This window comes from Mesoplodon densirostris, chromosome 16 (assembly GCF_025265405.1).
Source record: "Mesoplodon densirostris isolate mMesDen1 chromosome 16, mMesDen1 primary haplotype, whole genome shotgun sequence".
Taxonomy (NCBI): domain Eukaryota; kingdom Metazoa; phylum Chordata; class Mammalia; order Artiodactyla; family Ziphiidae; genus Mesoplodon; species Mesoplodon densirostris.
The window spans coordinates 44,549,392-44,562,799 of NC_082676.1; the positions used below are offsets into that span (position 1 = coordinate 44,549,392).

Below are 13,408 nucleotides of genomic sequence, written 5' to 3' on the forward strand. Positions count from 1 at the left end.
AACCGGGGACCCAGCTCTCCCCTCCGAGGATCTTGCCTACAAGTGCCAATACAGAACTACATTTCCCAGGATGTACTTCGGGGTTCCCAGCATCCCTGCCGCCGATGACTGCCCAGGCTGTGGCGAGCAAGCACGGACCTGGCCAGCAGAGCTGTGGAGATCCAGGGTGTGTCAGCCCCTCCCGATGGGAACAGGACGGGCCGGCTGGTGACAAGAGTGCTGACCACGACGCTTTCTCCCTGCAGACGCGCCCCTCCCACAGGCCCAGTCTAACCAGGTGTTGGGAGTGGGGTCTCATATGTGCAGGCCCTCCAGGTTCACACGCCAGCCAGCGCAGCGCTGGGAACAAGTGTAACAGCCAAAATCCGGAACCACATTTAGGGCAGGAAGCCTGGCTACCCGGATTATAGGCTTGAGGGTTGGACATTTATTCAAAACAATTAACAGCCTATACAAGACATCTCTAGAGCAGGGGCTGTGGGTCCCACTGGAGCCTTGCACCTCTCAGCAGCTCCACCTTCCAGGCCCCTGCATACTGCCTTCACAGCCCGGTAGAGTTTGCTTGGGCAGGCAGCACAGAAAGCATTGTGGGTACAGGCTCAGTCACAGGGTGTTAGATGAAGCTCTTCTACCTGGAATGATTGGAAGTCGGCCCAGCAGGCTAGTCTGTCCCTTTCCCCCTCGAAGTTTTGCCTCTATCAAAGTTAAGGCCACCAGGATGAAAGCAGGGTCAGGGCTAGGGACCCAGCGGACCCCTGGGAAGCATCAGGTGGGTTTAAGTGGGGCCTGGGAGCGAAGTAGAGATGGGGAGGGGTCTGATTAGAATAGAAACGGGGCTTCCCTGGTGGCACAGTGGTTGAAAGTCCGCCTGCCAATGCAGGGGACACGGGTTCGTGCCCCGGTCTGGGAGGATCCCACATGCCGCGGAGCGGCTAGGCCCGTGGGCCATGGCTGCTGAGCCTGTGCGTCCGGAGCCTGTGCTCCGCAACGGGAGAGACCACAGCAGTGAGAGGCCCGCGTACCGCAAAAAAAAAAAAAAAAAAAAAAGAATAGAAACGGATGATGTTAGTTCAGCACTCCCAAGATGAGTGCAAGGTGACTGCAGCAACCTTAGAGCTTCCCAGAAGACAGTGCCCCCACCAAGGAGGTGCTCTTAGTGTAAGACCAGACCAAAGAGCCCAAGGAACTCCACACGAGGGAAGGTCTGCCCAGGTCTGGGGAGCAGAGGTAAAGAAACTCCCTGGGCCCCAGAGCCGAGTCTCAGAGCAAGGAGCTGAGGATCTGACCCACTCCTGGTCCTTACTTGTGGGTGTGTAAGCAGGTAGTGAACTTCCACTTGTGTGGGAAGTCACAGCCTGGGGAATTTCCCCTTTAGGGCTGGGATGGGTCCGTGGAGTCAGCTGGAGAAGGTTTAGGGCCAGGTTCCAGGAAGTTCCATTGAGTGCTCTGGGCCCCTCAGGCCTCTCACAACAGACCTTTTGTGCAGGGCAAGTGCCCCCTAGGCTGTAGTTCTGACCTTGGGGAAAAGGTGAAACTGAGCTTGGTTAATCCCACTCCCACTAGCATGCACTGGGGCCCCCAAAACCAACTACATGGGGAGGGGCTGGGCCCACAGGATCTGGAATGGAGGGTGGGGGCCACTGGGTGTGGGGTGGGGAGGGACTGGAGGCACAGCCCCCAGGGTCCGTGGGTGTTCCAAAGTCCCCTGAGTTATGGGTTCAGCTGATGTAGACACGGTGGAAGTCATGGGCACCAAAGGCTGCGTTGCACTTGGGGCACTTCCTCTGGCGGGCCTCATAGCGGCCCCGTACGCACTCGAAGCAGAAAACGTGGAAGCACTTGGTGAGAACTGCATCCTTCTTGCGGGTATTACAGCAGGGGCAGGTCAACCGCGCCTGGGCAGGGCAAAGGCATCAGCTCAGGAACAATCCTGACAGGGCCTGGATCCCAAGCTGATAGCAAGAGGTGGTCCAGACTAAGGCCACCACAGAGCAGACTGCACCTAACTCTCACCATAGCCCTAGGAGGTAGGGATAAGCACTCTCCAGATGAGGAAACTGAGGCTCAAAAGCCCAGGTTTCAAAACTAGAAAGTAGCAGTCTAGACTCTAACCTGGGTGGTGATGGCCAGTGGTCACATGTCCCCTCTAAAGGTCAATGACCCACAGGCTCCAACCTGAGCTCCTCTGCCCCGGGGCTTCATCTCTTGCCCTTCTGGCTTTCTCTGGCAAAACCCCAATCCTGGCTTAAGCCGACTGTCTACCTTCTCTCCACCTGCATCTGGTGAGTCACAGCTGGGCATGGCAGTGCCACTAGAAATCTGCTGTTCTCAACCCTCAACTGGGCCCATCCCTGGTGCTGCCCAGAAATCCTGCTCTGGGGCCTGGGATTCATTTATCTCTAAGGAGGTTTTACAAATCTCCTCTCCTATCTTGAAACTTCCCACCTGCCACCAGGTCTCACTTCCAACTCCAGACAAGAAATTCCCTCAACTCAGCATTCCCTACATTCATCCTCTGCCCTGCCTGCCACCTCAGCAACTCCCCACAAGCATCACCTCTTCCCTAGCTCTCAGAACCCTACCCATCAGCATTTGACAGGCTGCAAAGTCTGTTGTTTCTCCAAAAACCCTTCCCTGCTCCCTCATGGCTGCCTCGAGCTGCCTCTGCCCCTTCAAGGCTAAACTGCTTCAACAGGTTGTCTATTTACTGACTCACTCTCCACCTTTTCCTCACTCCAGTAGGTGAGAGTCCAGGTGATCTGGCCTCCACCTCCACTTCTGCCCAAGAACTCCCACCAAGACTGCCAAATCCAAGAGGCATCTCTCAACACTTGCTTCATTTGCCTTCTTGGCAGTTCTGAGCTCACCCCTGCCTCCTTGAAACTCTTCCCCAATCAATTCCCTCTAGATCGCTCTCCTTCCTCCTAAACTACAGGCTTCTCTTCCTCTGTCCATCATTTAAGTTTCGAGGCTCCTCAGGGGGAGTGACCCCTGTTCCGTGTCATGCCACAGACCCTCCCTGGGTGACGACAGTTACATGTGGCTTCTACCTTTGCCTCTGCTGACAATCCCCCACAAACTCCTGTCCTCCAGACCAGCCCTTTCGCTTTGAGTGCCTTCCCAGACAGCCTCCCAAGAAGTCCCACAGGCACCTCATCCTCAACATCCTTGAGACGTCACTCTCTGCACACTGACTCCAGGATATGCCAAGCAGCTCAACCTGGTTTACAAACCCTTCAGGATCTAACACTGCCCAACCCCCACCAGGCTTGTCACTCAGCACAAAACCCATGTTCTGTCCTCCAACTACGACTGTCCAGCTCTGTCCTCCAGCACGCCTCTCTCAACTAAGGGCCTCCACCTCTGCCTTTCCCTTTGCTGGAACCCTTTCATCCCCATTCATCACGGCCAACCCTGACTCACTCTTCAGTTTTCCTTTGGATGATATTCCTTCCAGGAAGCCTGCTGACCACCATGGCTGTTAAGGGGCTCCCCCGATTTCCCACAGCCCCTCTGGCCTCTGCCATCACACTGCTCATCACTCAGATGGGAGAATTACTTGGCTGCCTCCTCCAACAGACTGTCAGTTTCAAGAGATCTGAGACCAGGTCTAGTGCCTAGCCCCCTCACACCTAGCCAGGCACTCTGCCTGGCACATAGTATGTGTACCATACTTGATAGTTATCTGATTCTCCACAATTCTCTGCCCAGGTTTTGCCATCCTACCTTATTTCTGGGTTCCCCAAACTACCCACCAGAGCTCTCACCAACCTCCCACCTAAGATTCCTAGGTCATCTAAGATTCCTGGAGCACAACCCAGCCCCAAGGCCCCACCTTGTACTCCTTGATCTCCTCCTGGAGGATTTCATCGGCATCTGCGTAAACCTCCACCTTCCTCTGCTTCTCCAGCTTGCGCCGCAGCCGTGAGATGTCCTCCTGGGGCAGGAGAGGGGCTAGGCTGAGTGCAAGGGTCCTCAATCTGAACCTCCTGCCCCCACCCCGCCTCCACCCCCTGCCCGCCACACACCTGAGCCCTCTTGAGGTTGAAGCTCTCTTTCTCACGGGCGGCCCGGCTCTCTGCCAGGCAAGGCTGGATCTCTCGCAGCCGTGTCTGCACGTGCTCCAGCTGTACCTTCAGGTCCTCGGCCAGCTGAGCTGCTTCCACAGCCTGAGGTGGGTGGAGTGGGGAGGAGGGGCACCGTTTGCCGTTTGCCTGAGCCTGGGGAGTCAGGCATGTGGAGCCATGGCCCACAGATGCTTGTGTCAACCATCCAGTGATTCCTGCTCTCGGGATAAGTCCAGTATCTTCACTGGAACTGGTTCTGTCTCCTGACCTCTGAACCCTCACCTCCTCCTAGTCTACCTCATTCCCAACACCTTCAGTTCCTCACCTACATAACGCTCTCTCCTGTCCCTGAGGCGTCACCGGGCTCCTCTCTCTGCTCCCCTCAACTCCCTCAACACACATATTTTTTTCCTGCAACCCCCTGAGGCCTCAGCTCAAATGTCACCTCCTGAGACAGGCTGTCCTATTTTTCTTTCATCCACCTCCATTTCCTTCATAAGACATACTGTGAGTTCCCTGGTGGCCTAGTAGTTAGGATTCCAGGCTTTCACTGCTGTGGCCCACAAGCTGTGCAGCATGCCCCCTGCCAAAAAAACATGCTATGATCTGTAATAATGTTATTTTGTCTGTGGGATTAATGGCTTGCTATCTGCCCCTCAAAACTGGAAGTTTCCACTTCCAGCAAGGCGGTCTTGTTCCCGTTATCTCCCCAGCACTTAGTGCAGGTCCTGGTATACAGCAAAGGTATGACTAATACTGCTTAAATGAATGAGCCAAATGGAGAAGAAAAAAAGTCCAGGAGCGGAAAAAAGATGAAAGTCAATGTTAATCTTAAACCTTTACCATAAGCTAGAGGAGTGATGTCACCAAGAGGGTGCCACAGATCATTCCTAACTCTGTTACCCTCAGAAGAAGAACAACTACCACAAGCGAAACATTTCTTAGGTTTAATACAACTACATGAGAGACCACCATGCCCATTTCACAGCTAACCAATGCAGTGGTTAGGTTGTGGGCTGTGGAGCCAAGGAGACCCGGGCCCAAATTCCAGTTCCACTCTTTCTTGAGCAAGTCAGCTACCTCCCTGAGCCTCAGTCTTCTCACTTATGAAAAGTAACAACAAAAACTGTTGTAGGATTATTTTCAGACTGAAATGTGACCAAGCATGGAAAGTCCTCCAGCACACAGTCTGGAACACAGTAAGTGTCAGAGACATGAGCTGGGCTGTGAGATGAAGCAGAGCCAGACTTTGGCCCAGGTCACCTGCTTCAAGTTCTCTAGGCAGAGTCACAAAGTGAGGCTGTGAGCCAGCATCCCAGGTTGCTGTCCCCTCGCACAGGTCTGGCCTCACCTTCCTCTTGTTGAGCTCCAGGGCCTGGCTGCGCAGTGTCAGCTCCTTCTCCACACCCCCGAGGCTGCCCTGCAAGGCCCGCTCTTTTTCCTCCAGCTTCTGCACGGTCAGCAGCTGGGCATCCACCTGAGGACAGGGGTGGGGACTCAGTGCTGGGGAGCCCCTGCCTCTCCAGCTCCACCCTAACAAGCCCAGGGCAGCCATACCTGGGACTTGAGGCCAAGAACCTGCTCGCCCAGCTCATCCTTCTCCTCCCGCAGTAGCTTATGAATCTGGTTGGCCTTGATCCGCTCTGACATCAGCTTAAAGTTTGCATCGTCCTTTTCCCGCAACTGCTGTAGCAGCCGCCCATTCTGCTCCTGCATGTCCTCAAAAGCCTGGCCTGTCACATCCATCTCTGAGAGCAGAGCCTCCTCCTCCTGCAGCAAGTGGGCAGGGACAAGATGGAATGTAGCAGATGGACAAGATGACAGTGGGGAAACCACAGGAAAACATGGCTGAGCAAAGAACCACAGAATGGACCCAGGCCATGTGCTACAACAGGAGGTTTAGGGAATTCCAACATTCAGAAACAAGGGGACCAGAACAGGGTCGCACCTGCTTGGTGGCACCCAACTTGCGTTGCAGGTGTTCTATCTGCTCCTCTGCCTGACGAATGCGCCGCAGGGCATCCTCATCCGCAATCTTCTTGCTCTCCCTCCGATCCCTCTCCTCTAATTCCCGGATGCGGCTCCGTAGCTCATCGACCTATAACCACCAGAAGGAGGGAGCTCTCTTGTCACTGCTTCCTGCTGACCTAGGGCTCTGCTCTCATTACAACCCCCTGGGGCAGCCTCTCTGCACACCCCATAGGCCCTACCTGCCCTCACCTCAGCCTTGGCCTTGCGTTCCGCTGCCATGAGCTGCACCTTATCCCGCTGCTCCTTGGGTGCAGACTTATACATGTCCAGCAGCAGTTTCATCTCCTTCTGACTTTCCTGGGCCTTCCTGGGGGAGGCACAGGAGGAAGGCTTGGTGAGTAGGCTTGGAGGCCAATTGGCAGGGGTGGGAAGGAGAAGGGAACAGGGCCTCACTTGAGCTCTGCTCGGAGACCTTTGAGGAGCTCTGACTCCTTCCTCTTGGCCTCCTCCACCTTGACCTTCTCCCGATCAGTCCTTGAGAGAGCTGAGGCTACAGATGGGGGTCCCAGCCCAGGCCCTTCCCGCTCCCGAAGCTCCCGCTTGGGTTTGGCCTCAGGTTCTCGGCCCCGGGAGGAGGGGCCCTGGGCCCCGGGGGTCAGGGCCTGGGCCTCTTCCTCAGAAGGGACCAGGTCTTCCTTCTTCACCAAGGAGGTAGTAATGGCAGCACCAGGAATTGAAGCCATCTCCTTTCTGGCGTCAGGGGCACCAACAGGGCCTGGCCCACCCTCTTCTTTCCCTGGGGCTGAGACACTCAGGCCAGAGTCCTCCGGGTGGCCCAGGGTGGGGATGGAGTGGGTAGAGCCACTGGCCTGGGCCCGGAGCTGCAAAGCAGAGAGAGAACAGGGCTGAGAGGAGACGTGCTCACTGGGGTCTAGCCGCAGCTTTCCCCAGGCAGCCCCCTCCTCACCTTGGCAATCTCAGCCTGCACTTCCCGCAGCTTCCGCTTGTATCGCTGAGCGTCCCCCTTTAGCTGGTGGTTGTGGTTTTGGAGGCTGCTGATCAGGTGGCGCATCTCCCGGTTGATGGGCCCTGGAAGAGTACAGGAAACCAAGGCTGGGTTGGTCCCTGGATTAGGGGCCCAACCCCTCAGTGGGGGAAGAGGCAGGGCCAGAGCCATCACTCTCATTACAAAGGAGATAACAACTGAAGCCTTATGTAGAGTGTGATCTCATCAAATAAATGAAGAGAATTCACCTAAACATAACTTGACACTGCCTATGTGTGTTATTTCTGCTAATGCAGATTTTAAAAATATTTCCAAATTTCCTTTCGAAGGAACACACAACTAACTGTAAATTCACAAAAGTAAGTTAGTCCACTTCTTCTGGCTTTTTAAACAAACATCATCTTCTTAGTTACATTTGCCTGGCATTTCTCATAATACTTCCTATCTTCCCTCCCTGCTTTATTTTTCTTGATATATTTGTCACAACCTAATATACACGTTCAATTTTTTCCTCCTTTGTTGTCTATCTTCCTTCACTATAACACTGCTCCACAACAGGGATCCATCGTGTTTTGTTCACTGGTATCATCCCCAAGCCTAGAACTGAGCCTGGATCATACAGTGTTCAATAAATCTGTGAAAAATGAATTAGTATCTCAGAGAGGCACCATAAGGCCAGAGAAGCATGGATGAGGGTGACAGCTCCCGTTCTGGCTGATCTGCTCCATGAGCCACCTCATCTGGCTGTAAGCCTCACTGTGCCTTTGAGCCAGGTGGTGTGGTCCCCGTTTTCCACAGAGAGATGAGGCTCTGGGAGAACAAAGGACTTAACCTCTTACATCTGGATAAGCATCTGGCCACACCAGGGCCCAGCAATCCCAGATAAGGCCCCACCTCAACCTTGTCCTCACCACATACCCGCCTGCTCGTTGGCCGCCAGGTTCTGTTCAAACTCGATGCGCAGCATCTCGTACTCCTTGCGTACCTGGGCCAGCGTATCCTCCAGCTGGATAACCTCTGTGCGCAGCTTCTTCTGCAGCCCCAGCTCATCACTCTGTGGGTTGAGGCATTAAGGACCCACACAACCCCTTGGCTCCCGGCAAGCCCCCCCTACCTCAGGCCTCAGCAGCTCAGGAAGAATTTACTCCCAAGGGACCTCTGGCAGGCACACAGGGCCTCTGACACCCCTGACCCAGGAACAACCTTACCCTAAGGGTCTGGCCTTTACCCCTGTCCCCGGCCCCTGTTCCAAGGGCATACCTCCATGTGCTCAATGTGCCTCAGGTGGGAATTCTTGGTGGCCAGCAGCAGCCCACGGGCCTCGTCCAGCTGGGTCTTCACTTGCAGAGACTCATTGTAGAGCAGTGAGAACTGAGCCTGCAGCATTCGGTACTCCCCGGTCTCCCGTACCACCTCCTCAGGAAGGCTCCGCAGGGCTACCTAGGGGCAGGGATGTCCAAAGGCAATCAGCAAGAGGTTTCAGAGCTCAGCTCCTACCGTGCAGGCTCAGGCCCTCCCAGCCCCAAACACAGCTCACCTTGAGGCGCTCATTGGTCCGCACAGCCCCCTGAAGTTCGGCCTGCAGCTTCTCCAGCTCTGCCATGCGGCTATTGGCCAATTCCTGGTTTTCCTCCAACTCTGCATTCAGCATCTCAAACTGAGGAGTGGGAAGGGCAGTAGGAGGCAGGGCCAGGCCAGGACGCATGCTTCCCTCATAGCCCCACCATATGCCCTACCCAAGCTCCCCTCTGCAGAGCAGTGATGTACTCTGAAGGCCCAGGGACAAGCCGGACCCAGGCACTTTCCTAAGGGCTCCCAGGCAAGTAGGAGAAAACTCAGTACTGCCTGGTCAGTGCTGGGAAGCAAGGCTTGTAACTGACAGGGGGTCAGGGAAGCCTTCCTGGAAGACCTGAAGAGCAAGCTGAGCAAGGGGAGACAGGGCCCAGTGACCCTGTAGCACCAAAAAAGTGTGCAACGACCAAGAATTGAGAGAGCAAAAGCAGGACAAGGAATGAGACAGCGACAGCAAGGCCCTTTCTCAGCTACACAACTGAGAATGCCAGTTGACTCCAACATACCCCAACATCTCTTTTCTAAGTGGTACTTTTTTTTTTTTTTTTTTTGTGGTACGCGGGCCTCTCACTGATGTGGTCTCTCCCGCTGCGGAGCACAGGCTCCGGACGTGCAGGCTCAGCAGCCATGGCTCACGGGCCCAGCCGCTCCACGGTATGTGGGATCTTCCCGGACCGGGGCACGAACCCGTGTCCCCTGCATCGGCAGTTGGACTCTCAACCACTGCGCCACCAGGGAAGCCCCTAAGTGGTACTTTTAACCAGCTGATGTACGTACGACCTTACCTAATTCTTGTCAGTTACCCAAACTAGAACTTAAGCTCCATGAAAGGTTTAATTCCTGTCTGTTTCGTTCTCCAAAATGCCTGCTTCCTACACAGTACCTAGCACTTAGTGTTCAGCAATTATTTACTGAATACACATATGAAAGAATGAAATAAAGAGCACTGTGAGTAACGGGGAAAGACCTCCGAGACCATAGTTCGACGTCTGTCCTTAATTCTGAGAGGACGTTCAAGGGTAGGGTAGAGAAAAGGTTGTGGGAGGGACGAGGAAGAATGCTGCTGCTCACCTTCTGCATGCTGAGTGTGATCTGGCCCCCGTGAAAGCCTGAGGAGCTCCCAGATACATAGTAGCCAGAGTTGAGCTGTGGAGAGAAGACAGAGGAACAGATGGGTGTGGAGGAGAGAAGCGAGGGCCTCAAGTACCCTGCTCTGGCTCCATGTGACCCAGTGTCTGACCCTACCTGCTCCAAGGCCTCCGCTAGGTGCTTATTGAGCTTTTGCTCACGCTTCCGCAACTTCTCAATGTCCCACTGCAGGTCTTCTACTGTCGTCTCCATCTCCAGCACTTTGGTCTCTGAAGATGTCACTTTATCCTGGAGCTCAGAGTACTGGGGACAAGGAAGGGGACAGGTGCTTAGATAAGAGACCCGGCTCCCTGAGATCCTTGGGTGCCCATCTAATCCAAACCCTGCCCTGGTTCTAATCCCACCCTAAAAGCCCAACTCCCACCTCCAATGAGATGCGGTGGTGCTTCTCCTGTAGCTGGGTGGCCAAGTCCTGCAGTCGCCGGTTCTCACGGCCCAGCTCCCGGGTGCGTGCCCGAGCCGCCTCACTGGGGGGCTCACTGTCCCCTGGGAAGGGAGGGCTCAGGTAAGAGCCAAGTCCAGGGCAATGGGTCAAAGTACTAACTCATCCTGGAGTCTGCTATGTGCCCAGTGTGATCCACCAGCTGTCTTGCCATTTTCTCATGACAAAGCCAGAAGTCTTTGACCCCACTGCACAAAGGAGGAAACCAGCTCAGAGAGGAGAGCCATTTGCTCAGAACGCCCAGGCTGGACTGACAGAACTAAGGCTGGGAGAAGTCAGTCTGCCTGCAAAGCCTGGGCACTTGCTGCTATGCCTTGTGGATCAGCAACTGCCACCAAGATTTGTGCACAATGCTCCCAAGAGGTCTCCAGCCACAAGGGGGAGGCTCCCCCAGCATCAACAACTCCTCCCACCCATCTCTCTAGAGCTCAACTCCAGGAATCAAAATGAGAGCCACCATCAACAGCCTAACCCTTCCCCTGAAAACATGGCTGATTTATTCCTTGGGGAACTGTGGCTGCCTCTGGGCCAGAAGCACTGAGGAGGGGATACCATAAAGATGCAAATGGAGTCGGACACCTCTGGGGTGGGGGCACAAAGAACTAACCTCGGCTGTATACTCGCTGACAGAGCTCCTCCACCTGGCGCTGTAGGCGGTCAGAGGCCTCCACGACACGGGACACAGCTGCCTTGGAGAATTCCATGCGGCCCTGCAGCTGCAGCTCCACCTCCTCACTACTGCTCGCACCCAGGGCCACCACAAAAGCCAAGGCTGGCTCACTGAGAGGTGGCCGCAGCTGCATTGGCAGGGGCTCTGGGAGGGATGGACAGACTCTCATGAGGATAATGGTCTAACAGTTATCACCACTCCGTACCAAGGTCCAGATCGCCTCCTTCAACTCTCTATGGCTCACTGAGTCAACATAACCAACACCTGTAGTACTGTGTTATCCCCATCTTAAAAGTGAAATATCTGCAGTTCAGTGAGGTAATTTCCTCAAAGCCAGAGAGCTACCAAATCACTTCCTCAGGGAAGGCCTTCTCTGCCTTCCCAAGCTAAACTAGTGTGCACACACACTAATTCCCATTCAGGAACCCCTATACTTTTTTCTTATGGTTTATAATCACTTTCTCCCTAAGGGTTGCGGCAGTAAGTATTTCTTTTTTATTTTCTTTGTCTCCTCCAAAGCTACAACAATGTCAACTACACAGTCAACATTTAATACTTTCTTGAACTAAGAGTGTCAAAACATGAATTGCACTCTTAACCATGTCACTCAGATTCCAAAACCTGTGTTCTTATCCACTGCCCTTTGCTGCCCAGATATGAAATCAATTTGTGTGTGTGTGTGTGTGTGTGCGTGCATGCGCGCGCAGGCAGGGAATTCAGCAGCCTAATGTCAAAGTTCCCTCCTCTCCAGGACCTTCCCCAGAACTTAATTAAGCTTCCCAGATCCCAGGGCTCTGGCCCTACCCCTCAGCTCCGATGTCCCTGGCTCTGTGAGAGGGGTCTCATCACGTGTTGGCCCCTCCTGGGTCCCAGGCGCCTCTGTCCCTGAAGACAGCTCCCCCTGTCTCTCATGGTGTCGGAGAAGGGCTTCCACAGTTTCATCCAGCTGAAGGAAGAAAGCACCAAAAATGTTATGAATCCCTCAGGTGCTTCCCAGCAAGATACTCCTTTCCTAGCAGAGGAGTCTGAGGATTGGCAGCTGGATCAAGGCCAGGTCTTGGAAAGTAGAAAGGCATCCACCTGGGCCCAGTAGCGATTGACAATGAGGAGTGTGGCGTCATCTGTGGCCTGCCGCTTCTCCAACTTCTCAATTCGTTCTCGGAGTTCATCTTCACAAGCCTGTCTCTGTTCCAACCGCTCTGCCAGTTTCTTATTCTTGAACTGCAAAACCTTCAAGTCCATCTCCTCCTACCAAGGAAACAAAGGGGCCGAGAAGATGGTCAAGCAGGGACCAAGAACCCAATCACAGGAAGAGACAAAGAAAAGCAAAATGGAATGGATGGGAGAAGGGAGTATCCCCAGACTAACTGCTAACAGGATTTAAAGAGGCTCAGACACCCACAGAGAAAGCGTCTCGGTTGTGAGGAGGGTCACGTTCTGCTTCAAGCCTCTTCCTAACTCTGAAATCTTTGACAAGTCACACGCCCTCTGGGAACCTGTTTTCCTATCTGTAAAGGGAAGGCAGACATCGTGTCCTCGGTTTCTTTCAACAGAGTGTTCTGAAAAGTGGATCTTGCTAAACCTGGGCAACTGGGAGTAAGGTTCTGGACGACGTGGACGGAGAACAGAGATGGGAGTTCTGGTTAAGTTGTGAGGCCTGAAACAGGAGCCCACGAACCGTGGAAGAGATGCCCCCAAGACGAATGGGCTCTATAAGCGTGGTTGTGGTCTTCTCCTCGCGACTCAGCTTCTTCTCTGGGGGCCCCGAGCCCCCATCGCCCGCGGCGCGTTTGTTGCCAGGCCCAGACATGGCCGCGGCGGCGAGGAGCGGCGCTGGCTCTCCTGAGGCACGTCAGGCAGGCGGAGGCGACGCTTCCGTCACCTGCAGAAGACAGAGAGCAGAGATGTGGAAGCGGCCGGAGCTCCGCAGCCCCGAGCCTCCCCCGCACCCACCTGCTGGACCTCGCCCCGCCGGCCCCGGGCCCCTCACCGGCAGCAGAATCACCCCATCGCCGCCATCTTGGACTCCCCTGGACGTCACTGGCCTCCCCAGCAGAGAGCGCAGGCGCCACAGGCAGTACCGGATGTGGCGAAATCTTCTCCACTTCCTGTTTCTATTGGTCGCGCTTTGTCCCGCCTTTCGGGTCCCATTTGGTTTCTTTCTGAACACCGCCTCTTTCTCTCAGTGATTGGCCACTAGACAGTTCCTATGGTAACCGACAGCACACTTCCACTCTCCAGTCCTAACGACATCGCCTGCCTCAGAATAGCAACTTTGAAGCGAGGGCACGGGGGCGGGCCTTGCAGCTTATTACGCACGTGCATTCAATTCTCACTGGCGAGCGCCGTACACTTTCTCTCTTGCTCCAAGAACCCCCTTAGCAACGGTCACCGTTGAGACGGAGGAAGACGCCCCCAACGGATTGGCTGCACCGGGCCTCTCTGCAGCGTAGATTGGCTGAAGCGTCGATAGAGGGCCAGGCCTTGGCAGCCGCTGCCGGAGAACCGGCTGTCCCAGAACCGAGGCAGGA

General features: G+C 54.8%; 1 protein-coding gene across 1 annotated transcript; it reads right to left on the reverse strand.

The window, feature by feature from the left end:
* Positions 1-412: 412 nt before the first annotated feature.
* RNF40 (ring finger protein 40) lies at positions 413-12,918 on the reverse strand. The gene is made up of 20 exons (XM_060120302.1): positions 12,868-12,918; positions 12,556-12,759; positions 11,958-12,125; positions 11,682-11,823; positions 10,815-11,021; positions 10,130-10,251; positions 9,862-10,008; positions 9,688-9,762; positions 8,582-8,701; positions 8,305-8,484; positions 7,963-8,098; positions 7,006-7,127; positions 6,492-6,919; positions 6,288-6,405; positions 6,016-6,165; positions 5,625-5,837; positions 5,419-5,544; positions 4,029-4,169; positions 3,836-3,937; positions 413-1,895 (listed from the first exon to the last, which is right to left on the reverse strand). The coding sequence occupies exons 2-20, from the start codon at positions 12,685-12,687 to the stop codon at positions 1,719-1,721; spliced, it is 3,006 nt and encodes a 1,001-aa protein (XP_059976285.1). The 5' UTR covers positions 12,688-12,759; positions 12,868-12,918; the 3' UTR covers positions 413-1,718.
* Between the last annotated feature and the right edge of the window lie 490 nt (positions 12,919-13,408).

What these genes read in the sequence shown, in the direction of transcription:
- RNF40 (XM_060120302.1), bottom strand. Translation starts at nt 12,687, where the DNA reads ATGTCTGGGCCTGGCAACAAACGCGCCGCGGGCGATGGGGGCTCGGGG. An exon ending in ACCACCGCATCTCATTGGAG is followed by an intron (nt 10,009 to 10,129) that starts GTGGGAGTTGGG and finishes CCTTGTCCCCAG; the next exon opens with TACTCTGAGCTCCAGGATAA. An exon ending in TGCAGGCTGAGATTGCCAAG is followed by an intron (nt 6,920 to 7,005) that starts GTGAGGAGGGGG and finishes TCTGCTTTGCAG; the next exon opens with CTCCGGGCCCAGGCCAGTGG.